Source organism: Cygnus olor, chromosome 1 (genome assembly GCF_009769625.2).
Source record: "Cygnus olor isolate bCygOlo1 chromosome 1, bCygOlo1.pri.v2, whole genome shotgun sequence".
NCBI classification, from domain to species: Eukaryota; Metazoa; Chordata; class Aves; order Anseriformes; family Anatidae; genus Cygnus; species Cygnus olor.
In genome coordinates, this window is record NC_049169.1 from 94,621,180 (window position 1) to 94,645,332 (window position 24,153).

Consider the following 24,153-nt stretch of genomic DNA (forward strand, 5'->3'; position numbering starts at 1 on the left):
AAACATAAATTAAGAAAAAAAAACAACAACATTCCGGCAGGTGCCGCGCGGCGCCGCTTTCGCGTTCAGCGCTCGGCAGGCGCCGTACACGTGAGCCCGGCGGGGCCGGGCGGGACGGGGACGAGGACGAGGACGAGGAGGAAGAGGAGGAGGAGGAGGAGGAGGAGGAGGAGGAGGAGGAGGAAGGCGCAGGGCTGTCCTCGCCGCCGCCCCGCGCGCGCACGCACGCGGCCGCACACCTGCGCGCGCACACGTGCCCGCGCGGCGCCCTCCCCGCCGCCCGCCCCGTCCCCTGCCCGCCCTCCGCCGCCTCCCAGTGGCTGCGGCGCCCAGCGGGCGGGGCCGGCGCCCTATATGAAGGGGTGCGGCGGGCGGCGAGCGCGGCTGCTCCGTGCCCGGTGGGCTGCGCTGCGTCCCCCCTCAGCTCTGCGTCTCCGCCACCTCACCGGATTCCCCCTCCGGCCCCGGAGCGCCCCCTTCCCCCCCCCCCCCCCCGATAAGCCCTCTCCCCGAAGCCCGTCCAGGTGCCGCGGAGCCCGTCCGAGCCCTCAGCGCCCCCCCCCCCCCCCCCGCCGCCCCCCGCTCGCTCGCCATGGCCCGCGGGAAGGCCAAGGACGGCGACGGCAACTGGAAGAAGTTCATCTGGAACTCGGAGAAGAAGGAGCTGCTGGGCCGCACCGGGGGCAGCTGGTGTGAGTGCGGGGACGGGCGGCGGGGGGGCTCCGCAGCGCGCACCGCCGCGCCTCACCTCCTTGCGGCCGGGCACCGGCACCGCAGGGGGGACGGGGGGAAAGGGGGGGGTCCCCGGGGCCCCCCGAGCCCCCCCCCTCCCGGGCCGCGGCTGCCGGGCAGGTGGGGCCGGGCCCGGGATGGAGCCCGCGGCGGGGCCGACCTTGGGAGGGCGCCTCGTCCTTGGCGCTGCCTCCCCGGCTCCCTCCGCACCGCGGGTGCCGCTCCCCCGCCTCTCCTTCCCCCCGCTTCGCAGCGATCCGAGGTGGTTTTGCCTCGTCGAGAGAGCTTTTGGGTCCTGCAGTGCCTCCCCGGCAAGGAGGCGGCCGTGTGTGCAGCGATGCTCGCGCACCCCGCTATTCGTTAGGGCGCCCTACAAACAGCCCTCGGCGCCCAGGAGGCGCTCGGTGTTGTCTGCGCGCACCCGGACGGTCTTCCAGCTGCTGCCAGCCACGGCTGGCCCGCCACCCCGCGATGCTGAGCCCGGCTCCTGGTGTAACGGATCAGCTGGAGGCGCCAGCCTTGGCCCTGGTGGACCGCAGCGGGCTCCTGCCGTATCCGTACGTGAGCAGAATCGGGTTGTGGGCGCACACCGATAGGTGTCTGCTGCTCCCGAGGCACCGGGCGGCTGCGCAGTGCTTCCGACATGGAGCCAGACCGAGTTCTCCTTCCCATGTCCATCCGTCTAGGACCGATGTCAACCTGCAGGCTGGCGATCCGATTTCTCCGTTATAAGCCTACCTGTTGCGGGAAGCTTTGTTGCGCAACCCCGTTGTGCTCGGTTGCGTGTGTTTTTTCTGAAACTGTGACCTTTAAGGTGTCTTTGGTGTTAAGAGCATCCTGGCTGGGAAACTGATTAAATAAGCTACCTCCCAGCGTTGGCCTTTTGATGTTACAAAAACTCAAAAGGCATTACGCTGCAGACAACAGCATTGGTGTTTGGTTTGTTACAACAGCACCTCCTATGACCATGCTCTGGAAAAAATTTCCAAATGTTTCTGACGTCACGACCATTTGCTTTACGCTGCTTGGATACCAAAGAGTGCTTTTAACTCCTGGAGCACCACGATATCGCACCAAGCTCTGCTCACCAGCCATGGCTGCCTCCCCGGTCTCCAGTGGACGAGAGGATGGAGTGTCTTTCTGAGTGTGTTCCTCAGCCTCAGTGTCTCTGGCTGTCCCTCCTGATCCTCTTTCTTTTGTAACTGGAAAATGAAACCCACCAGAAATGGCTGTTTTAATGAGGAGGCTTCTCCACTGATGGAGCTTTTTTATGATGGGGCTCAGGAGAGGAGGAATACCTTCACCTACTGCTTCCTCCCCTGCCCTTGTATCTGTTCACCTTGAGTCCTCCATATAAACCTCCTCGTCCGGGTCTGCAATTAGGCTAGGACGCTGGGATCGAGCAGGCTCTATCAAGTGTTCCTTGCTGCAGTGCTTGTTCCTGCAGCTTGATTAGCCTGTAGTTGCTTGGCATGGGCTGGCTTATCCTTCCTGTAGGTGGCCTGGTGATGCCTAGTACGGCGTGTTACGGTGCAGTTAATCAGTTGAGATAATCCCTGTAAACTGGTAACCGATACCTGGAGTCTGAGCTGTGCTGCATCTCAGGCTCTCCGCCCCCCCCCGGGATTATTCTAGGCATCTCCTTTCAGACCCAAACTAAACTTAGTCTTTTATTACATAATTCAGTTTTTAATTGGTATAAGCGGTGCTGGCGTGCCTTTGTAGATGCGCAAGGTTGGTAAATGCGGAGTGCTGTGACACACTGAAGTACTTTCCTACATTTGAGATTGAGTATTGGTGCTGATTTGGGCCTAAATTCTGCTCCTGTTGTCTCTGGTGGAGGTCAGTTTGAATTATTAGGAAGGTCACACATTACCAATGCTTGTAAACCTGAATCTAACAGCTTGTGTAGGCTCTGTGGAAATCACTCTGAAGCCCAGAGTGGCGTGGAACGTATAGCGCTGTGTATAGCATGTCGACTTGTGTTGTGCTTGTGCTTCACTGAAAGCCTGTCACCTTGTGGTAGCCTTGGTCAGCCAACGGATCCATTTAAAATATGGAAGAACACACTAATCCTCACGCTTCATGATCCCAAATAATTGGGACTTGATTCGATTAATCTTTTCATTTGTTTTCTCTTGCAGTTAAGATCCTCCTCTTCTATGTCATCTTCTACGGTTGCCTGGCAGGTATATTCATTGGGACCATCCAAGTGATGTTGCTCACCGTCAGTGAATTTGAACCCAAATACCAGGATCGAGTGGCGCCTCCAGGTAACTAACTAGGAGGCCTGTGTTGGCCCAGGTGCAAGCTGTTCTGGGGAGGCGGTTTCGTTACTCACCTCCAGGAGGAGGATGAAATAAGCATCTCGTTGCTGCAACACATATTTGTAGGGGGTGGGTATGTTCTAAGCCTTCTATGTTAACAGCACTGGGAATCAAAGGCAATCCAGCTAGAATTAAAGGTTGCATCACATGAAGTGTTCCTCCTGTCTGAGAGGAACTTGAACCCAGATCGTTGCTCTCCCCTTTCCTTAAACTGAAGTGATGGAGTGAGGCTCAGGCTTCACTTGGGAATGAGCTGTGTGACAAAACTGGGTTCAGTTTTTCTTCATAGCCACTGCGTTCCTATGGGAAAATGAAGGGACAAAGGTAAAATGCTGGCTTCATCTGTGAAACTGGGGTGCACAATGAGAAAGGGGGCACTACCAATTGTGGATGTGCTTGCTGAATTGTGATGGTTAATGCTGAGCTCTGCCGTGTGAGCTGGAGGAGGTAGCAGCATCTACAAATGGGTATTTGCCCTGATGTCGAGTGGGGAGGGTTAGAGGTGGCTCTCGCAGCTCCTGATGCATGACCTTTCTCTGTTAGACAAAACAGAAGCCCCTGCTTGAGGTGAAAATGTGGGTGAAAGCCCACCTTGGGTTGCTGCAGACAGTGACCAGCCACTGCCGCAGGTCAGGCTCTGCTGCGCTGCCTGATTCCTGCCGCAGCCAGTGGCCGCTCGGAGCGTGGCAGGGAGCTGCGCAACTGCTGCTTTCCCACATTACAAATGACCTTGAGGCTGCTTGGCACTGGCTATGGTAATGATCTGTCTCCAGTTGCTCTGTAAAACAGTTCAGAAGCTTTTAATAACGGTGGTATTTAAGTGACAATTGTGAGGCTGACGGCTTGTAGCTACAGAAGCTGGCTCTAGTGTCACAGTGTTTTACAGCCCCACTGTCTGCAGTGCTGCTATGCTGCAACTGTTCCCTGCTCTAACAACATGGGGAGCATTGCCTTCGCCAGATGGTGCTAATATCTCCGCAAAGAATCATCTTTTTCAGATAACTGCTTTTCCACCAGCATTTTTTAAACAAAATAGACTGAAATTGCTGTCTTAGTATATGGCATTTAAGGTACCAGCCTGGCTGGGGTAAGTGCTCTCTGGAGCACTGTATCCACCTCTGCATCAGGCTTGCAGGATACTTGCAGGAAAGACTAAATTGTCACTGGTGCTGACCAGAGCTGTTAGCTGCATTTGAAAGACTAACATGGATAATGGTGGAAGAGTTATTTTTTTTTAATGTTTTTCCTTGGCTGAAGCCCAGTGGTCTTACCAGACATGAAATAATTAGCAAAGAAACTGGATCTTGGGTCACATTCAGACAGACATGCTGTTTAGCCTGATGTCACATAATTACTCATTCTAGGTAACTTAGAATTGCTAACCGCTATTACCCAAAGCTGATTTCAAAGCAACTTGGTAGTAAAATCTCTGTGCAAGATTTCAGCCTGCAGAGGGTTTTATTCATCTCTTAATTAAATACTGCACCACTTTTCTGAGCTTTGTCCTTTCATAACAAAAAAAAAAAAAAAGAATTTCAAGATGCTGTTGTAGTGGGTGCTATAGAAAGCAAAATGGAGGAAGGCTGAAAAGGCTTTGGGGGATCTTCCGAGTTTGAAATGGGCTTTCAGGACTTAAATCAACCAGAATAAAAATCCTAGAATAAAACTCCTGAATGAATGACAGTAGGCAGCCTGCTTGAAAAGGGTTTCAAACCCACTGGAATGGCACATGATAATGGCACATGAATACCATTTAAAGGGGACATTTACCTGCTAACAGCACAGAGCCCTTTGCAGGGTATCATCTGACTTACTACAGATGTGGATGAGCCAGGGTGAGGTGTGGTGGAGCTTGGCTGTTACTGTCAAGTTTGTTTCTCGCCCTGCAGCATGGCACCGGTTAGACCACAGTGTGCCAAAATAAACTTTTAACTCGGGCTTTCATAGAGATTGAGGCTGTGGTAAGTTGCTGCACTGATGCCTGCGGGAGGTCAGCAATCCCTGTGTTCCCATACTGCATGGGGTCTCCTGCATTGCAAGCAGAACTGCATTTCTGATGATTAGCACACTTGCTCATGTATATAGTGAGCATCGAACTTTCCATGAACTGTGAGCCCTGCAGACTGTGAACTACTTAAAATAAAATGTTGTGCAATTCTAGTTCCTGGTTCTTGTGGGAAGAGTTGCAAGCGAAGTGTATTGGCAGCTTGAAAACTAAAAGGCAAGTCCCTTCAGTTTCCACCTTTCCTAACCATTTTGGGCTCACATGAACCTTTCCTTCAAGGTTTGCAGGAAAAATGCTGTAGGGGCTGCTGCAATATCACTCCTGTTCTGCAATACACAAATTTACTAACAGTGGCAGAAGCTACAGGATGTTTCATTGAGTTATTGATAGGGGCACAGCACCGAAAGCCATAAAGTGCTATTTTTAATTATCATTAACATGCTAATTGGTTCCTGCACCACTTGGCTGTACATGTCCACGATAACTTCCCTCCTGGGGGAAGGGGCAGCACAGTTTGCCTTGTCCAGCCTTTGCCATGGGGACAGCCCCGGCTCGTGGTAGATTTCCAGCTGCGCTGTGCCTCGGGCTCTGCTTTAACCACAGCACTTACCCTGCTAAGAGGGATGGGTGGGGGAATTGCCTTTTAAACACAGAGTGCCAAGTGTTTTCCTGAATCCATTTTATTTTCCACCCCAATCTAAATTGGGCTGTGTATCCTGCCATCTTGTGGTGTTTGTCCTGCGAAACACAGTCCACCTGCCCTACAGCTGGTGTAGGGGTGGGAGCTCACAGCTGCCTGAGGCTTTTCAGGAGTGAGATTCCTGCTCAGGTCAGGAGATCTCATGTCCCTGCTGGTTTAAACACCACCTTGACACGATGTGCTTGGGCAGTGCGTAACGGGGAAGACTGCTCTGGTGTGTATTCCCCAGTTGGCTTATTTAGCTCAGATAGTAGCTGGGAGGTGGAAATGAGAGCAACGGGAAAGCCCCGAGGAGCAAGTGCCACCTCCTGTCAAGTCACGCTTTTCTGCTGCCTCTCATTGCAGCACCAAAGTATGAAAAATATCTGAATCTCAAGCTCCAGAGACACTACCTGCCTCTCAGCTGAGAAGACTTTGCATTTGTAGAAAACTTGCACCTGCTTTTTGCACTTCTGGGATGAGGCAGACAGTGATTAGAAGCTTGGAAGGACATCAATTAGCATGGAGGCTCTTAAAGTCCATCCTGACTAAGTGAGGGCGGTGGGGGTCTGTTAAGTAGGAATGGTGTAGTGGTTACTAAATTGGTCATCTGTGTCACCCAAGTAGTGTTCAGACATGTTGTGAACCAAGGGAACGTGGTGCTGGGAAATGAGCATAGCATGATGAAGCAACTGTCATCACTACAGACTTGCACAACTGTTCCTAATAACGAGCTTGACCTACCACTTCTGGTTTCTTCCGCTTCACCCTCCAGACATGTTTTTCTGAAGTCTTGCTCCTGCAGCTTAGAGTGATAAAGCCTATATAAGGATTGAGTTTTAAATGGAACAAATGTGATTTTAGTCTGCGGCAGTATTATGGAAGTAGAGTGGTAGCTGGAAAAAAATCAATGGCCTCACACTTGCTTCATTTTAGATGTCCCGATACAGTCACGGAGTTAGCCAACAAAAAGTGGTGTCTTGTTATTAAGTCAAGGCATCATTCATCACTTAGTGGATGGTGTCAGTCAAGTGAAAACGGTAATCTTATTTCCTAGCAATGCTCTCTAAGAGGCAATTGCGGAAATAGTATTTCAAAATCAAAAGTAGCTCTGTCACTATTTTCCTAGCAATAAGTGACTTGATTCTTCCATGTTGTGAGCAGCAGCATCACTACACGTGACTCTGGTGCTTCTCTGGTAATAACACGAGACGAATGCGGCAAACCGAACTTAACTCCAAAATGAGGGAGCGTTGTTTGGACTCCTGGCTATGAGAACACTTGAGACTTCACTTCTTTCCCCCTAGAGCTTGCTCATGAATGGCTTCCTCATGTGCACGAGTCCCTAAGAGGCTTAATCATCCCCGTACTTCATTAGTGCTGCATATTTCCTTATGTGCCTATTGGCCCCTGGTAGGTAGCACTGGCATGGCTCAACTTCATAAATTTTTTTCACCTACTTGTTTTAGTTCTCCCAGTAGGGGTGAGAGGAGGCTTCAGAAAGGCTGCAGAAGTGTTGCAGAGGAAGGGTTCTCTGGTAGCGCTGCTCTGATAGCAGCGTTGAAGCTTTTATTTTGGATATGAACATACAGGTGGCACAGAAGGGATAGCAAGGAAGGAAATAAATGATAGGTCTGTGCGTAGGGCTCCGAGTGCAGTCACAGGCATTTGGGTATGGAAGTTGTGGTGAAAACCAGTGATGGATTTTTCGTTAGGATAAAACACCCTTTGTCTTCACATAGATTGTTGGCCTGTTTGTCTCATGAGTGGGAAGGTTGATCTCCACTTCTTTCTCGTCCTGAAGGAAGAAAGCACCTGCTGTACTGAAGCACAGCCTGCTCTGGTTCAGCCAAGTGCCCTTAAATGCCCCGGGTGAGGCCGAGGGTGGCGGGGCTGTGGCCGTGGCTCGGTCCAGCCCCTGGCCAGGAAGGGTATCCTCGTGCACTGGCCGCTGGCATGGCTGCACAGAGGCACTGCGTGGGCTTCGGTGCTGCTCTGCACATCACCCAGATGTGGACCTGTCCCAAAGGACAGATCCTTTGGGTTGGGCGGAAGATTGGCTTTGAGCTGGATGTGTCCTCGCCAGCAGTGGGGACAAGCTGCTGGCGGCCTCCGCAGGTGCTGCACGGCTTGTGCTGCCCTTCCCTTCACCTCTGCCACGCCTGTGTGGGTGCCTTACGCACTGCCTTGGATAAGATAAAAAGCAGGGGTGGGGACTTGCTTCTAGTGGTCCTCAGCAAAGCCGATAGTTCAGCTGCCTGGCCAAAGCTTATTAAAGCCTGACCGAGCTTTCTTGAATGTTATATTTACACACTCAGATGATAACTGTAACTTGAACTCTGGAGGAGGCAGACCCAGATAGCCACTTGAAGTGACTCTGAGCCTGCTGCTTCCTAGCAGGCTGGTAATACAAGGAGAGGTTGGCAGGATAGACTGAACCCAGTTTATATGTTTATAACCATTTGTGAAGCAAGAAAGCAAATAATTAATTGAAAGGGGTTGAAAACTCGACTGAGTTTGTAGGGTGAGACCCAATTCTGCTGGTGGAGCACTGAGCTGCTTCTAAACTTGTAACACTCAACCTGGTCTGTTTGTACCAACGGGAGATTGGAGAGGGCAATGCTGCTTCCTGGAATAAAACTCGAAACCGCAAGCTGCTCGCTGGACGTCTCGCTATCTTTGGCTACTAGGAGCTGCATTTAGGGGAACAAAGCTAATCTTTGTCCTGGGTTACAAATTCCACCTCAGTGGGTAGGGGAGTGGTGAGCTGGCCCGAGGAGGGACTAAGCAGAAGCACTCAAGTGGCTTTGGAAAAACTGCAGGAGTCACAAGCTCTTGTGGGCTGGGGCCAGCCAGCTAAGCTGCCCGAGTTTTGTGCTGGAGGAACTTGTTGGCAACAGACCTGCTGTCAAAGCAAATGCTGCTCCCCTGCTCCTTTTTTTGTTCTTGCTAAAGTGGAGATGACAAACTGAACACAAGTCGAGACCTCAATAATTACAGTGGCAGCCACAAAGGCAGCGTGAACTCCAGTTCCCATTACTTTAAACTTAAGTGTTAGCCGTGCATCAATGCATTCAATTAAAATGTGACCTAAACTTCATGCAAGAGCAGCTATTTCCAAGTCCCATAATGACGAGCAAAGGGCTTGGCATTTTTCATCATCCGCAGCCATTACGTGTATCTAGTCCCTTCTGCCCATGCATTCTTTTTCTACTCATCCTCCTAAAGTCAAAATTGGAGCTAGTTACTCAGCCCAGAATGTAGGACAGTCTTTTGAACGTCTCTCCTGTGTGGAGGTGTTTCTTGCTCAGTGATGTGTTTCTGATTATAGAGCTCAGGATGCTATTTCTACAGTCAGAAATGATGTTTAGGGCGTGAAAAGACGAGTCAAAATGATCAGGCTGATGAATTTACTGAGAAAATGTCTCCTGCCCTGTATCCAACGAGAGAGACAGCACAAGGGAAACGCGGAGAGGCCGTACCTAACTTAGGGAGCCCCTCTTGTCTGCTATTGCAGGGGTTCATGAATGGGCATTTCTGATGCACCCTAAACATGTAGCATTGCACCCTGTTAGGGACACACGTGTCGGAGTAGCCTTCCAGGGGAGTTGGTTGTGTGATGTTCTCACACACAGTTTCCTTTCTGCCCTCGGGGAGGAGGCAGAAGTGGGCAGGGGGCCTGCGGCTGGCTGTTTTTCTGGAGAAAAACCTTGACTTGTAGCCTCCCTTCTGCCTCTGTGATTTTTATCTGCTTAGTGATGCAAACGTCGTGACGAATATTCCAGACTGTTGTTGGAAAGAGGAGATAAGAGCCCTTCAGAACCTCCCCTCTAGTGAGCTTGTTTTGTGCAAGTCCTGAGGTCTGAAAAATACAGATTAGTAAGAATGCTTTATGTTCTCAGTGTGTGTAGCATTACCCAGAGGCTGTGCGGCTCCTAACGTTTTCTTTCTGATTTTGCTTTCCTTAGGACTGACCCAAGTCCCCCAGGTACAAAAGACAGAAATTTCCTTTACTGCCTCCGATTCTAAAAGTTACGAGCCGTATGTGAAGAATCTTGAGAAGTTCTTAAAGGACTACAGCGCTGATCAACAAACTGAAAACATAGTATTTCAGGACTGCGGGGGTAAGTCTGGATTGTTTCCTACAGTCCTCTGACCAGTGCCTCTGTGTCAGGCCCATCAAAAAACGAGGGTTAGTAGTAGTGTTCTGTCTTCAGCTGTTCCTTGCATTGTTACCAGAGCCACAGCTGGTAAACTTTAACTGGTAGACTTTGGTTTCAGTCGTATCACTGCTCATTAAACAGTTTAGACAGACCACATTTGGACAGGGATGTATCTAAGAAGCTTACTGCAAAGGGTATGTAGCCAGGGACTTCCAGATTTCACTTGGCTGAAGTTGCAGCTGACTCTCAAAAGCACCTGGCACTGACCTTATATCCTCCCTGAGAGCCACAGGGGGACTTTGCAGATGACTTTGCTGAAGCCGGTGTCAGTCCTCCTGATGCAATGCAGCAAAACATCAGGAGGATGTTAATCTTTAATATATTATATGTAATAATGGGAAATTAGACTAGCGCCTCATGTAAGATGTGCATGTGAAATCTGAGGGGAACCCGCTTGTAAAAGCTGACAAAAAAATCTCCGCACCAGTGAATTGCAAATGTGTTTGCTCTCTTGTAGCCTGTAGGAAGCCTCAGTTAGAAAACAAAGCCCCCACAAACTTGCTGGTCTGCGATCAGCCTGTGTGTGGGGGAGTGGCTGGGTGCAGGTCTGCGCTGTCAGCCTCTAGAAGGTGGCGTCACCTGCATGGGCAAGTGGGAAATCCCGACTACATGGTGAAGCACAAATATAGCCGTTCCTGACGAGCAGAAGGTTGTGTTGCATACGTTTGTTTTTCCATTCCTCCACCATGGCAGAGATTCCTATGGATTACAAAGACAGAGGACCATACAGCGATGCCCAAGGCCAGAAGAAGGTCTGCAAATTCAAACGTGAATGGCTGGAAAACTGTTCTGGAATACAGGATCCCACCTTTGGGTATAAGGATGGCAAACCATGCATCCTTGTCAAGCTCAACAGAATTATCGGCTTCAAACCTAAGGCAAGTATCTCTTCCCTTAGTAACAGGAGCTACTGATAAGGACAGGGAGTTGGCTGCAGATTTGCCGTGGCTCTGGAGCAGTTATTGAATTTGTGCCTGCTTTTCTGTCTCTGGAGGGAGATAAGTATTAAACCCGTTCTGCAGCGGAGAGACTGTGAGACCGTTTGAATGACTGGCTTTAAAAGTACGTTTCTTTAAAAAGCAAACTGCACACTGCAAGCTCGTGGCGAGTAGCAGTGAGCTCTGACAGCACAAGCTCCTGGTTAACTGTCTGGTGACTTGCAGAGCCTGCTAACTGAACTGCTCTGACAGGGTGTTCTCTTCAACTGGTAAAACCCATTTTAACTGTGTGCTTCTGCATGACAGTCTCAGACCTACCGTGTCTGTAGTAAGATCAGTAAATTGTGTCATGCCTCCATCTTCTCCGTTCTTTCCTCAGGCAGTGCAGAGTTGCCTGGCCTGCTAAAACCACTTAATTAAATGGAGTAGTGCTATATTAGGCATTAGACTGATGCATAGTCTATAAAGCATAAACTACATCTGAGAGTTTGGCAAAGCTCTTACTGCAAGAAAGGTGAGGAGATCTTTAGGTTATTTAATGCAGCTTCAGAAATGCTGTTCTATGTCTGCTGTCACCCTCTGGTCAGTGCTGGGCTGAATAGCGGGTTTGCACAACGCTGACGGAAGTTAATCTGCACAGGAACCGCTTTTACTTGTAGGTTTTTCTCCAGCACGTTTACATGCTAAAACATTCTGTAAGAACTCAGCAGCAGAGTACACGTTATTGAATGAGGCACTGTGCAAAACACGCCTCTCCATCTTCTGGGTGGAAAGCACTGCAAATGGTACAGCAACCAGCCTTCATCACCACCCATTAGTGTCGTTGAGAGCAGGGGGAAAGGTACCGGCTGGCCAGCTAACGTGTTTTGAGGAATGTTGTTCTACAAAGAGGACTGCCCTGTGCTAAAATTCAGTTGAATTTTGAATCATCTCATCCTGGGTGGCAACAGCGGGTGCGTTTTAGCAGGAACATGCTGTGCTTGGTATGTGGCAGTTGTAGGATGGCATGAAAAGCACGTGTTTGATGATTGGGGAAGAGAAGGGTTTGGTGCCTTCCTCTATTTCTTGCCACAGAGCTCCAGGCTGCGTTAGAGAGCAGGGTCTGGTCAAGGTATGACTTCAAACGCTTCATTTAGAAATGACACCCGGTCCTCGTCTCCCACATTCCACGCTTCATCAGAGACCCTACAGCTCTCGTGTCGGGAGGGTGCTTGTGAGGCAGATCTGAGCTCCGCACAGATGTGAAGCCAAACTCCTCTTAGTAACTGAGTCCAACGTCAGAGTTGACGCTCCCAGCTTTCCTTGAGATACTTTGAGCCTTTGTCCTTCCATGCAGGTGATGTCAAAGTTCAGGAACGTCAGGGTGTGCCTGCCTCTATTGTTCTTCGCTGCACGTTTCCAGTCCTAACTGCACTCACCTGGCACAGAGGCAGCAAACCTTCCAGCAGAGCGTCTCATTCTGCCACTGCGTGACATTTGCACAAACAAACCCTGCTGGCAGCTGGAGCTCTACCACGAGACACTTTCCTCAGTGAAATGAAAAATACCCTGAAGTGCTTGCTTTGGTAGCCAGAGCAGCTTTATGTGGGTTAACTTCCACTGGGTGTAGTTGTGTTATGCTGCTGCTCCGTCCCAAGAACGGACACCAGTTGCTGCTGCCTCTGAACTTGAGCTGGAAAGGATCCCTGTTAGCTGTTAGTTTGGTACCACTGAGATTTGCTGCTGCAAAGAAGCATTCAGTGTGTAACATTGCCTTGGTTTGGGTTTCTTCTAGGCTCCAGTAAATGACAGCCTTCCTGCAGAAGTCATGGCAAAATACAGCCCATATCTCATCCCCGTCCACTGTGCTGCCAAGGTAAGTGAGATGCAACAAAGGCGAGTCAGGATGCTGCAGGCAAGGACTCCCCGAGTCCTTGTGCAGCTGTAGCTTCCTCACTCTGCCTTCCTGCAGGCAGTTGGGGTGGTTTTCACCTGGGAGCTCTTCCCTTAGGACTTGGTCAAAATGCTATTGGTGAGGAAGGAACAACAGCAGTGTCCTCACAGGGAGGGGTAACAGCAGGGCCAAGGAGTAAAAGGGATCCTCAAAATAGCTTCCAAGTGATACACTGGAGTTCTTAGCAAGGATGGTTGACAAATGGCTCTGGTGGAGATGCTTTACCTTGAATATTAAAGCTGCTGAGAAACAGCAGAGGCTTTTTGTTTGGTTAGTTTTTTAACCACAGACAGTGCACTGGTATGACAAGAAGCTGTGGGGTCTTCTGAATGTACGAAGAAGTGGCCGAGTTTTTAAATAAAAAGCTCTTTTCCTGGATGATACGTGCTTGGAGGCACTTCTTTTTGCAGCTGCTGGTAGGACAGCTCATAACTGTCCTTTCCACCATCCTCATGCTGTCAAGCTGAGGATCTGTGATGACCAAAGAGAGCATGCAGCACTGGTGAAAAGCAGATGGTGGGAAAACAGCTGCAAAATGCAGTGTTGGGATAACGAGCATCTTTTCTTCTTTCCCCATCTCTCAGAGAGAAGAAGATGCAGACAAAATAGGCACAGTGGAGTACTACGGGATGGGAGGCTACTCTGGCTTTGCCCTGCAGTACTACCCGTACTACGGCAAGCTCCTGCAGCCACGGTACCTGCAGCCACTGGTGGCAGTGCAGTTCACCAACCTGACCTACGATGTGGAAGTGCGCGTGGAATGCAGGGCCTATGGGCAGAACATCCAGTACAGCGACAAAGACCGCTTCCAGGGACGCTTTGATATTAAATTTGACATAAGAAGCAGCTGATTGTAAGCACAACTCTCTTTTCCCCCCTCTCCTCCTCCTAGCCATTTAAAAAGGTTTAAAAAAAAAGAACAAAAAAGAAAACCTACTAGTCTTGAACAAACTGTCATACGTATGGGACCTACACGTAATCTATATGCTTTACACTAGCTTTCTGCATTTACTAGGTTAGAATGTAAACAAAGTGTAGCAATAGCGACAAATATTTATTCTACTGTAAATGACAAAAGAAAACAAAATTGAGCCTTGGGACATGCCCATTTTTACTGTAAATTATGATTCCATAACTGACTTGTAGTAAGCAGTGTTTCTGGCCCCTAAGTATTGCTGCCTTGTGTATTTTATTTAGTGTACAGTACTATAGGTGCATACTCTGGTCATTTTTCAAGCCATGTATTGTATCTGTTTTCTACTTCTCATGAGCAAAGACTTTTGCTGTCCAAGGTGTAAATACTCAATGGGACTAGAACTGGCATGATACTTCTAATTATTTTGTTCCTTTTAAAAGAAAGGCCCACCTGTGAGACTATATTTAACAGCACTCCATAAGGCTTCTGACTTTTCTGTGGTGTTAGGGTATTTTATTTGGAGGGGTGGCAGGGGAAACTAACTTAAGTGAAGTTAAAGAGAATAGATGATTGTGTACTGTGCTTGTAGCGAATGCTGTCTCTCTCTCTCTCTCTCTCTCTCTCTCTCCCCCCCCCCACCTTTTCCCTCATCCTCCAGTATGTTGTGTGAGAGACCTGGGTCAGACTATCACTCCCCTCAGTGATAGGCATAACTCTTTGCTTTGTATATTTTCTTTTTTTTTCTTTTCCTGCTGGAGGCATCGCACACTGTGGTGCTAATGTCTTTATTGAATGTTTTAACCATTTTCATGGTGGACGAATTTTATATTTATGCAGTTGTACAATTTTATTTTTTCTGCAAGAAAGTGTAATGTATGAAATAAACCAAAGTCACATGTTTGAAAATAAATCTTTATTTTAAACTTTATAAAAGCAATGCAGTACCCCATAGAATGGTGTTAAATGTTGTCTAAAGTGCAAAACTCTATGTTCTAACATGTAATAATAGCCAGGAGTACAGTGCTCTTGTTGATCTTGTATTTCAGTCAGGTTGAAACATTGGACAAATAAATGAATGAACACACCGCTTGGTGTCCACGTCTTTTGCTTTGGGTGGGGGTAGAGGCTCTCAGTTGTCCAGAATCTTGAAGAAGTACTGCACCTAGTTAAGAAACAAAATACATTTTTGTCATTTCCAGAGCATCTGAGCTTGAGGTGGTTGAAATGTGCATTGGGATTGCTGTCAATCACAGCTGCCTCCTTTGAGCAAATACGTGATGCTTCCGCTGTAGAACAGAGCGGTTTGGGGTTAAGTATTTGTTTCCCCCTCTCCCTGAGCTGAAGCCGTAGAGGCTGCAGAGGCACGCGTGCCCATGATCGCATGGCTTGTTAAAATGTCCTCAGTGAAGGCTTGGGGTGTTTGCCTTCACTGCACGTGCTCCAGGCCTAGCGGCACTGGCCGTGTATTCTAGCGGTAACATCAGGTAAGAGCGGTTTGTTGAACCACCCACCAGAGGTAAGTGCTGCAGGTCCAGGCGTGGGAGCGGGGAGAGAGCTGAAGTCACAAAAGCAGAAGGGAGGGAGCTGCAGGGTGGTGATTTGTCCTCGGCTGCTGCTGGGCCAACTGCCCCACTCTGAGCACAGGCTGCGCCTGAGAGGGCTGCTCAAAGACGTGACGGGTTGGCAGCCAGCTTCCTGCTGGACTCGAGATCACTTTATGCTGTATGAAGCAGATTACCAGGCAGAATTTCTCTGGGTAACGTGGCAAAACATTAATATCCTAGAGCAAGCTGCTTGAAAAAGCCTTCATAATTAGAATGCAATATACTGGAAAAGCAATCTGCTGAACTTTTAGCCATCTGCTCGAAGGACAAACATAGCTATTGTACACCACAGCATTTAGCACAAGTATTTCATCGTTTTTAACGAGCATGAACTAGCTGAAACCTCACCTTTGGCTGTTTAATTTGCTGCTGTATGCATATAGGCTAGGGCTCAACAACGACACTGTGATTAAAGCACCAAAGTACTCCGTTAAAGGCATGCTAAAGTCACACACATTACAGGAACACTTGGCCGTGTGGGCATCCAGCAATCGGTTGTTTTATGACTGCGATCGGGTGGAGATGGGGGTTGCACAGGTCAAGGGTTCTTAGGCGCAGCCTCGCCCTTACAATTCAAATCTTATGTGGTTGGCATGTGATAGTTTTTTAAAAAAAAGCTTTAGTTTAAAAAAAAGTCAACTCATGGTTAGATAATTTATCGCAGTCTGATTTACTATATAAGAGCAAAGTCCAAGTATAAACCAATTATAAAGATAATGTCCTATTCTGGGGGGGTTGGCCAAACACCATAGAAAGGTTACGGCACCTGCGTTTCCTTCAGGGAGCAGGTGGCACAAGGCACAGGCAGCATGTACTCTGATTAATACATTATAAAACAATGCAAAAATGAAGTGTTTATCCACAAAGCACTCTAGCACCGACTCAGTGAAAGCAGGCTGGCCAGCTCGGCTCACTAATTAACCAGGCACTAACTGCAGTAGCTGCCCTGTCCTCACGCTTGCCAGCAGCCCACTGACGAGACCAGGCTTCGTGACAGCTCTGCTACCACCAGGCTGACCCAAAATGCAACTCATTTGTCAGCCCTAGTAGGACTAGGCTGCAGGAATTAAACCAACTGACAACCACACCAGACAAACCACACGTAGACTTCTGGACAGCCAGCTTACACAATGGAGCCAGTAATGATTGTTACATGGTAGAATTTACCTTCTTCTAAGTCCTACTGCCAGAGCTGCCTCATGCTACTATGCATGCAGTCAAAAGCTGGGGCTGGGGAAAGTAAAGATGTGAAATAGCTCATCAAGCTAAAAGTAACAGTGCTTTCAGGCTGTTTTTTCCTTTTTTTTTTTTTTTTTTTTCTTCCTTGGGGGTGGGGGGGGGGGGGGGGGGTGGGGTCTGTGCTGTATTGCCTGTCTAAAGCTACACTCTCCAGGCAGGCATCTTGTTCCTCACCGCCCAGCAGTACAGCGCATTGTATGCTGCCAGTCTGAACACTTTGTTCTTTCTGCCAGATTGACTCAACCTAGTTAAGTATAACTGCAACCATTAACGCAAATTTTATCTCCTGGCTTGTTGATACAGGGCAGCTGGATCTCAGGGTTAGAGTGACACATAAAAAAAACTTATAAAATAAGAAGCAGAACACCACATTTAACAACAAGCCCCTTTAAGCCTGTGCCTGCACAAACATACAAATAAAGAACAGGAACCAGTTTTTACAGCACTGAACGTGGGAACTCCTGGCCCTGCGCTGCCCGTTTGGCCTAAAGCATCTGACCTGCAAAGGCCAAGGACGCAAGGCAGCACATGGGGAGCGGTGCCAAGCGCCAACGAAAAGGCCAAGTGCTGCGGCAGCGACTCCTTGGCTGGTGACTCTAGGTTGCGCCTCAGCCCGAGGTGCTGATCGCGCTGCTGGCAGCACAGGTCCCCTTTCCGCGAGCTGTGGGCCCGTTTAGCGGCGCTCTGCCACCTCCCACCACATCCTGCACTCCCCAGCCAGGCTGCTTGGCCTCCCAGCCTGTCAGGCCACCATCTGCCCTTGCAGTCGCTGCAGGACACTGACCCAGGGGCTGGCCGGCCTCATGCCTCTCCTGCTCGTGTGCCGGTAGCAACAAAAGGCCTTGCAGGGGGCTCTCTCAGGCCTCAGCTGCCCTTCGTTTTGTGCAGGCAATTCTCCCAGGCCAGGCCGAACAACTGAACAACCTCAGCTTGCCGATGACCTACAGGAAATGTCTTCTTCCTCAATTAGCTCTCATTGGCGTGTTTAAGATCCACACAGCCTGTTCTGGCGAGGCTCAACCATCAGGACAGGCACAGTATGTATTGTATAAAGTGCAGAGCTAGGTGCCGGTATGTTCTCCTCCTATGTAATTATGATGTGGGTCAGCTGCCACCCAGCTCCAGTAAAACCTGTTAACAGCTGATGCCTCTGGTGCACCGAGAGGCTCCGTCTCTCCAAGAACCTCGCCCTCAAGAGCACAGACGGGAAACCCCAGCCAGCAAGCGACAGCGGCCACCAGTTATCCCACCCAGTGCCAACACGTGCCGTGTTTTGCAGAAGACAAGAACCAAGACCAAGGACTTCAGCAATACCAAGAGATTTGGGGGTGCCCCCATCTTAACAGGACCCAGCTGGAGACAGCTCTAAGAACCCAATTCTAAAAGTGCCAAGGCCTTCTCCAAGGGGAATGAGAGCATCCCAGCCAGGGTTAGGCATGCCAAAGCACCCTGTATTTCAGGAAATACAGTCGCTCCCTTTCCCAGGGTCCAGGTATAGTATAAACCACCAAAAAAGCAGCTGTGCCTGCATAAAGCCCCTCAACACACCCCGCATTGGACTGAGGGCAAGATGAGGCTCTGTGATCCAAGCACTCCTCTGGTTTCTCTACAGGACCCAAAAGTGGTAGAGGACAAGCACGCACCAGGACCTATCCTGAAACCAACCCAATGCATTCCACAGAAACCACCCAATGACCTTCAAAGGATGCTTAACATTCAGGTGTGTCTGCTCCTTGGCAGGGATGAAACAGGATTAAATTTAAAATCAGTACTCTCCTTACAAATCCCTGGATCCACCCACCTGCTTTATAGTATGCAGCTATGCCTGCTCTAGTTCCTGTTCGGGGACTAATAACAATAATGTTCAGGAAGTAGTAACAGGGATGAATAACTGTGACCTTCTGGCTCTGACTCTACAAACTGCTTCAGCGAGGAGGAGCTGAGAGCTGCTTCAGTTCCATGAAGTTTTGCTTCAGTCCCATGCACTCTGCAGAACTCACATTGATGAATTTGGCCGCTCCCTCCAGAAGCTTCCAAACGTTACTGCAAACTTTCAGGAGTAAATACAGCAGGCAATAGCAAAATCCAGTCTAATGCCCTGGCAGAGCACAAACAATTATCATCTGAACAATGTGTGCTCTCAGAGCATGGAGAACCAGGAAAAATTTTTAAAAAAGAAAAAAGAAAACAAGAAAAAAAAGGAAGCAAATCAAGTGAGGCAGCCAGTTTTTCAAGGGAGAGCAAAAGATCTCATTAATAACGCAGGACCTAGTGCAGGCACAAAGCGTCCTGAGGATTTCAAGCCTAAAAGTTACAGACACCTACAGTTTAATTGTCCTTCTACCCAGAAAACAAAGCAAAAAGGTTGATGAGAGGTGTCAGCCAAACACAGCTTGATTCAATGATCACAGAATCACAGAATGGTTTGGGTTGGAAGAGACCTCAAAGCCCACCCAGTTCCACCCCCCTGCCATGGGCAGGGACACCTCCCACCAGACCAGGTTGCTCAAAGCCCCATCCAGCCTGGCCTTGAGCACTTCCAGGGATGGGGCATCCACAGCTTCTCTGGGCAGCCTGTGCCAGGGCCTCACAGCCCTCACAGGCAGAGCATTTCTTCCTTACATCTCATCTACACCTACCCTCTTTTAGTTTAAAGCCATTACCCCTTGTCCTATCACTCCACTCTGACAAAGAGCCTCTCCCTATCTTTCCTGCAGGCCCCTTTTATGCACTGGAAGGCCGCTACAAGGTCTCCCTGGAGCCTTCTCTTCTCCAGGCTGAACAACCCCAACTCCCTCAGCCTGTCTTCACAGGAGAGGTGCTCCAGCCCTCTGAGCATCCTTGTGGACCTCCTCTGGACTCGCTCCAACAGCTCCATGTCCTTCTTGTGCTGGGGGCCCCAGAGCTGAACGCAGCGCTCCAGGTGGAGTCTCATGAGAGCAGAGCAGAGGGGCAGAATCACCTCCCTCGGCCTGCTGGCCATGCCGCTTTTGGTGCAGCCCAGGATGTGGTTGGCTTTCTGGGCTGCAGGTGCACATTGCCAGCTCGTGTTGAGTTTCTTATCCACCAGCACCCCCAGGTCCTTCTCAGGGCTGCTCTCAATCCATCCTCCGCCCAGCCTGTATTTGTGCTTGGGATTGCCCTGGCTCAGGTGCAGGACCGTGCACTTGGCCTTGTTGAACTTGATAAGGTTCACACAAGCCCACCTTTCAAGCCTGTCCAGGTCCCTCTCCTCCTTCCAGTGTGCTGACCATACCACACAGCTTGGTGTTGTCCACAAACCTGCTTGAGGGTGCACTCAACATTACATTAAACAGCACCAGTCCCAATACCAACCCCTGAGGAACACCACTCATCACCGATCTCCACTCAGACATTCAGACCTTGCCTGCAACTCTTTCAGTGAGACCAGACAGCCAATTCCTTACCCACCAAGTGGTCCATCTGTCTAGTCCATGTCTCTCCAATTTACAGAAAAGGATGCTGTGTGGGACAGTGTCAAATGCTTTGCACAAGTGCAGCTAGATGACATCAGTTCTCTTACCTTATCCTCATCCTCCCTCCCAACTCAGGATATTCTGTGATTCTCCATAAGGACAGAGCAAGGCACACCTTGAGCAGCACAGGACACAGGCAGCGCTCCTTACGTCTTGCCGCAGAGAAAATCTCGGCACTGAAAGGGTACCTCAGCACTCAGGGTCCAATCCCCTTGACCTTTGGGCTGGCAGTTTTGGACAAGAGAGCCTGTTAGTACCGCTTGTGTCAGAAGTGAGGAGGCTGATGAAGAGACACACTGGTAAAAAAGCATGCTGAGATCACAGATTCACTTCACATCCATCATCCAAAAGATGATGGCAGTTCCGGTCCTTCCTCATATCTGCTGAATCGAAATTGGCTGCTGGGAGATGGAAAGCTTTTTCATCCCTGTGTTAATTTAGAGCCGTCACTCATCTCAGCGCCTTTCAAGCAGCCAGACAGTACCCTCTCCCTGAAATCACGGTGAAACATTATCTTCTTGACTCAGTGTAGGTATCCATGCACATGACACAGAGAATCTTTGCTGACCTCAATTTTCAGCATCAGTACAAAATACCAAAAATACCACCCTCCCCAAACACTCTAGTTTTATAATTTTTACAGGTTATCTCATTTTGAGGTCACTACTAGGAACCAAAAATCTCTTCACTCATTAACTTTGTTTTGAACATCAACATGAACATGAAGTCTCTAGTGCATTTGCTAATGCCTAAAATGAATTTCAGCTACGCTTCACTCAGCACTTCACTAAATAATTAGACTAACACACCCCAAACCTACCATCCTTTCAGGCAAAAGCAGTATAGGAATGAAAACTGTTGTCAAAGAAGAGGATCTAATTCATTGCTTATAATGAATTATTTTCCCACATGCACCTGAAGAGAGTTTAGTCCTAGAAAGTTTGTTCAAAAAAAATCAAAAGTCAGTCACTCCTGCCTCTCTCTAAAGCATCACACACTATAAGAAATACAGCTGTTCAGGCTGCCCAAGACAGAACAATTTCTGAAGCATACACATACTCTTTATGTGTCCAGATTAATTTAAGTACAGCTGGGACAAAAAAAAAAAACCTACAAACCAAAAAACAAAACAAAAAAACAACCTCTGTAACGGAAGGTTTCATTAAAGAAACACTAGAGAATAACATAGCACATATCGTGCCTTCATGCTACGTGCTGATAACAGAGTCATCTTGAACACTGTGTATGGTTATGATCAACTCAGAAAATATGGTGAGAGAAGGGCAATGGAAGCTGTTTGGAAATTGAACCGTACATTAGAGAAATCTGAACTTCAAGCTAGGTAGAAATGAGAGGACATGACAATCACCACTATGACACTACAATCAAAACACCAAGAAAGCAAGTTTTATGCTATTTACTCTGTAACAGTACAAGAAAAACAAGTGAAACCAAAAGCTTATTTAACATAACAAAGAAAAGTTGCTTATACATAGCACATAACTAAAGTGCTGACTCAAACCACTGATTTCTGAAGCACAGGTATTTGTAGGCCCACTAAGAAGGTACAGTTTCAGTAAATCTTGCTACTCCATGGCATAAACTAACTGCTCAGTAGCTGAGACTGAACATATTATCCCAGGACTCTCCCACCAGAAGCCCTACTCTTTGGTCACCATCAGGAAAGATCACTGGCCTGGAAGAGCCACTGGAACAGAACAAAGTGAAAGGTTCTGGCACCCACCTCACGTGAAGAACTACAACATGACAGCAAGTATGGCTTTCACAAGGTTCCCAAGTAACTCACTCAGTCACCAGGATCACTGCCGCTGCGCTTCATGTATATCTTGAGAGACACTTGCCTACCTCAAAGCTGAGAAGCTCTTAGGAACATGCCTATGACACCCTTGCACCAGTCACCTTCGGTACAGACAAGACACTAGGTGCAACAACACGGGTGTTGATGCAAGGATGCAAGTTGCAGCCATGTCCTGAACGCTGGATAAAAACCCTGAAAAAGGCCCCTGCTGCTAGCGCCTGAGTATCTAGGTAAAACTCTCACATACCACATGCACCATGAGGGCTTCTTGCCAATAGTGACTTAAGGCTCTCCAGCCTACTCTGAGAGCATGGAAAGTCATGGTCCTGACCTGACAGATTAATGCAAATACAGGAGGAAGTGGTCAAAGTGAGAACAAGAACATGTTTTCACCCATGCCATGTACTCAGGTGAGGAAGCAACAAGCAAATAAATGAAGCAGAAGGCAGCCATCATTTACAGCTCTTCCTGGGCAACCAAGATGTTCTGCAAGGAAGCATTTGGCCATGAGACCCAACAGGCAACACCTGGCAACAAGGTGAGAGTTATGGCAGACCAGACAGTAAGAGCTAGCCAGTCGAGGGAAGGGGTTGTCCTGCTCTGCTCTGCGCTAGCGTGGCCTCACCTGTGTGCAGTTTGGGGTACCACAGTACAAAAAGGACATAAAACTTTTAAAGAATGTCCAAAGGAGGGCTATGAAGATGTTGAAGGGTCTAGAGAGCAAGATGTATGAGGAGGGGCTGAGGTCCCTGAGTTTGTTCAGCCCAGAGCAGAGCAGGCTGAAAGGAGGCCTCATGGCGGCCTGCAGCTCCCTCACGAGGGGAGCGGAGGGGCAGGCGCTGAGCTCTGCTCTCTGGGGACAGCGACAGGACCCGAGGGAATGGCATGGAGCTGGGACAGGGGAGGGCCAGGCTGGGTGTTAGGGAAAGGTTCTTCACACAGAGGGAGGGCACTGGGACAGGCTCCCCAGGGAAGTAGTCAGGGCACTGAGCCCGGCAGAGTTCAAGCAGTGTTTGGACAGCGCTCTCAGACACATGGTCTGATTTTTGGGTGGTCCTGGGTGGAGCCAGGAGTTGGACTCAATGATCCTTGTGGATCCCTTCCAATGTGGGATATTCCATGATTCTATGATTCTATAACACCCTACAAAAAAACAACAAAACAAAAGCACCACCCCGTCCACAAGCAGTGGCCTTGCATGCACCATCACAAGCCCCTGCGCAGACTGTGGCTCTCTGTGCTGAAAGGAAACATCCTGCCCAGGCAGTGGCAACCCTCCCACAATGTCGTGTTCAAAGTGCCTTCCGGATGAGGCCACTGAGTCTAGAAAGCTCCATACCCCTCTGAGACAGGTCAGTATGGGGAGGCCAAGAGCTTGTTTCAAGTCTCAAGAGATCCTCTGCAATTACAACACTCCTGCTATGGGCTGAACCCCGAACTGCCATGACAGGACCAGACTCCTGGCACCTGGCTGACCACGTCCCCGTTCAATAGCTGGACTGAGTAAAGCAACTGCCAAAGGCAGAGCACAGTCCCCAGACTGTGGCTAGCTACTCTCGGCACACTGTCCCTCTCCAACAAAACAGCAATAACTACTACTGAGATCAACACAGAGGGAAACTTGCCCACATGGTAACAAGATATACTTGCAGATTTATCATTCCCCATCTATATGCCAATGCACTTCAGGGTTAAGGAGGGAGAAGGAGAATCCTGCCCTTACTGAAGCCAGAAGCTGTCTGGTGACTTCAAAGAGCCCTAGACTATGGCCGACATCCTTTCAGGTGACCATCACCATTTTGATTGGCACAGCTGCTAGCACAAGGTCATCATGCACAGGGCCTGAGCCTGCAGTATTATCACAACACAACACAAAACCAACACTGATAATGATACCACACTTTGATTAATTGCTTATTAATAATAATGAAAGAAGAAGTGGTTTCTGGAGCTTAATAAACTCCTAACTCAAGATAACCCTCGTCATTAGCATCTATGCTGGACAGGAAATCGTGTGTGCAGTCCTGTATCCATATTAACACAAGTTTGGATTTGTTCCCCCCCTCAACCTTCATGCTCCACGTACATTTCAACACATATATGCAGATGGCTGACTTAATAATTCCTGCTAGTTTAGAGTAGTCAGTCAAGAGAGTTGCATTGATGAGAGAACGTGCAAACGCTATACAGGAAGTACAAATATAGCTAATTATTTACCAACCTGACCTCTGAGAGAGAGGT

General features: G+C 48.9%; 2 protein-coding genes across 4 annotated transcripts in view; one reads left to right on the forward strand and one right to left on the reverse strand.

The window, feature by feature from the left end:
• The first annotated feature begins 346 nt into the window (after positions 1-346).
• ATP1B1 (ATPase Na+/K+ transporting subunit beta 1) lies at positions 347-14,837 on the forward strand. The gene is made up of 6 exons (XM_040570194.1): positions 347-692; positions 2,877-3,005; positions 9,712-9,867; positions 10,660-10,844; positions 12,679-12,759; positions 13,422-14,837. Exons 1-6 carry the CDS (start codon positions 593-595, stop codon positions 13,686-13,688), a joined length of 918 nt encoding a protein of 305 aa, XP_040426128.1. The 5' UTR covers positions 347-592; the 3' UTR covers positions 13,689-14,837.
• NME7 (NME/NM23 family member 7) overlaps positions 14,657-24,153 on the reverse strand; it is a 95,928-nt gene continuing 86,431 nt past the window's right edge. For all 3 annotated transcript variants that reach the window (XM_040570154.1, XM_040570137.1, XM_040570147.1), the window contains exon 12: positions 14,657-14,915. In XM_040570154.1, the coding sequence (XP_040426088.1) occupies positions 14,883-14,915 (33 nt within the window). In that variant the 3' untranslated portion in view covers positions 14,657-14,882. The remainder of the gene's footprint in view (positions 14,916-24,153) is intronic.

Coding starts and splice junctions, on each gene's coding strand:
- ATP1B1 (XM_040570194.1), top strand. CDS start 593: ATGGCCCGCGGGAAGGCCAAGGACGGCGACGGCAACTGGAAGAAGTTC. Junction 693..2,876: donor CCGCACCGGGGGCAGCTGGT/GTGAGTGCGGGG, acceptor TTTCTCTTGCAG/TTAAGATCCTCCTCTTCTAT. Junction 12,760..13,421: donor CCGTCCACTGTGCTGCCAAG/GTAAGTGAGATG, acceptor CCCATCTCTCAG/AGAGAAGAAGATGCAGACAA.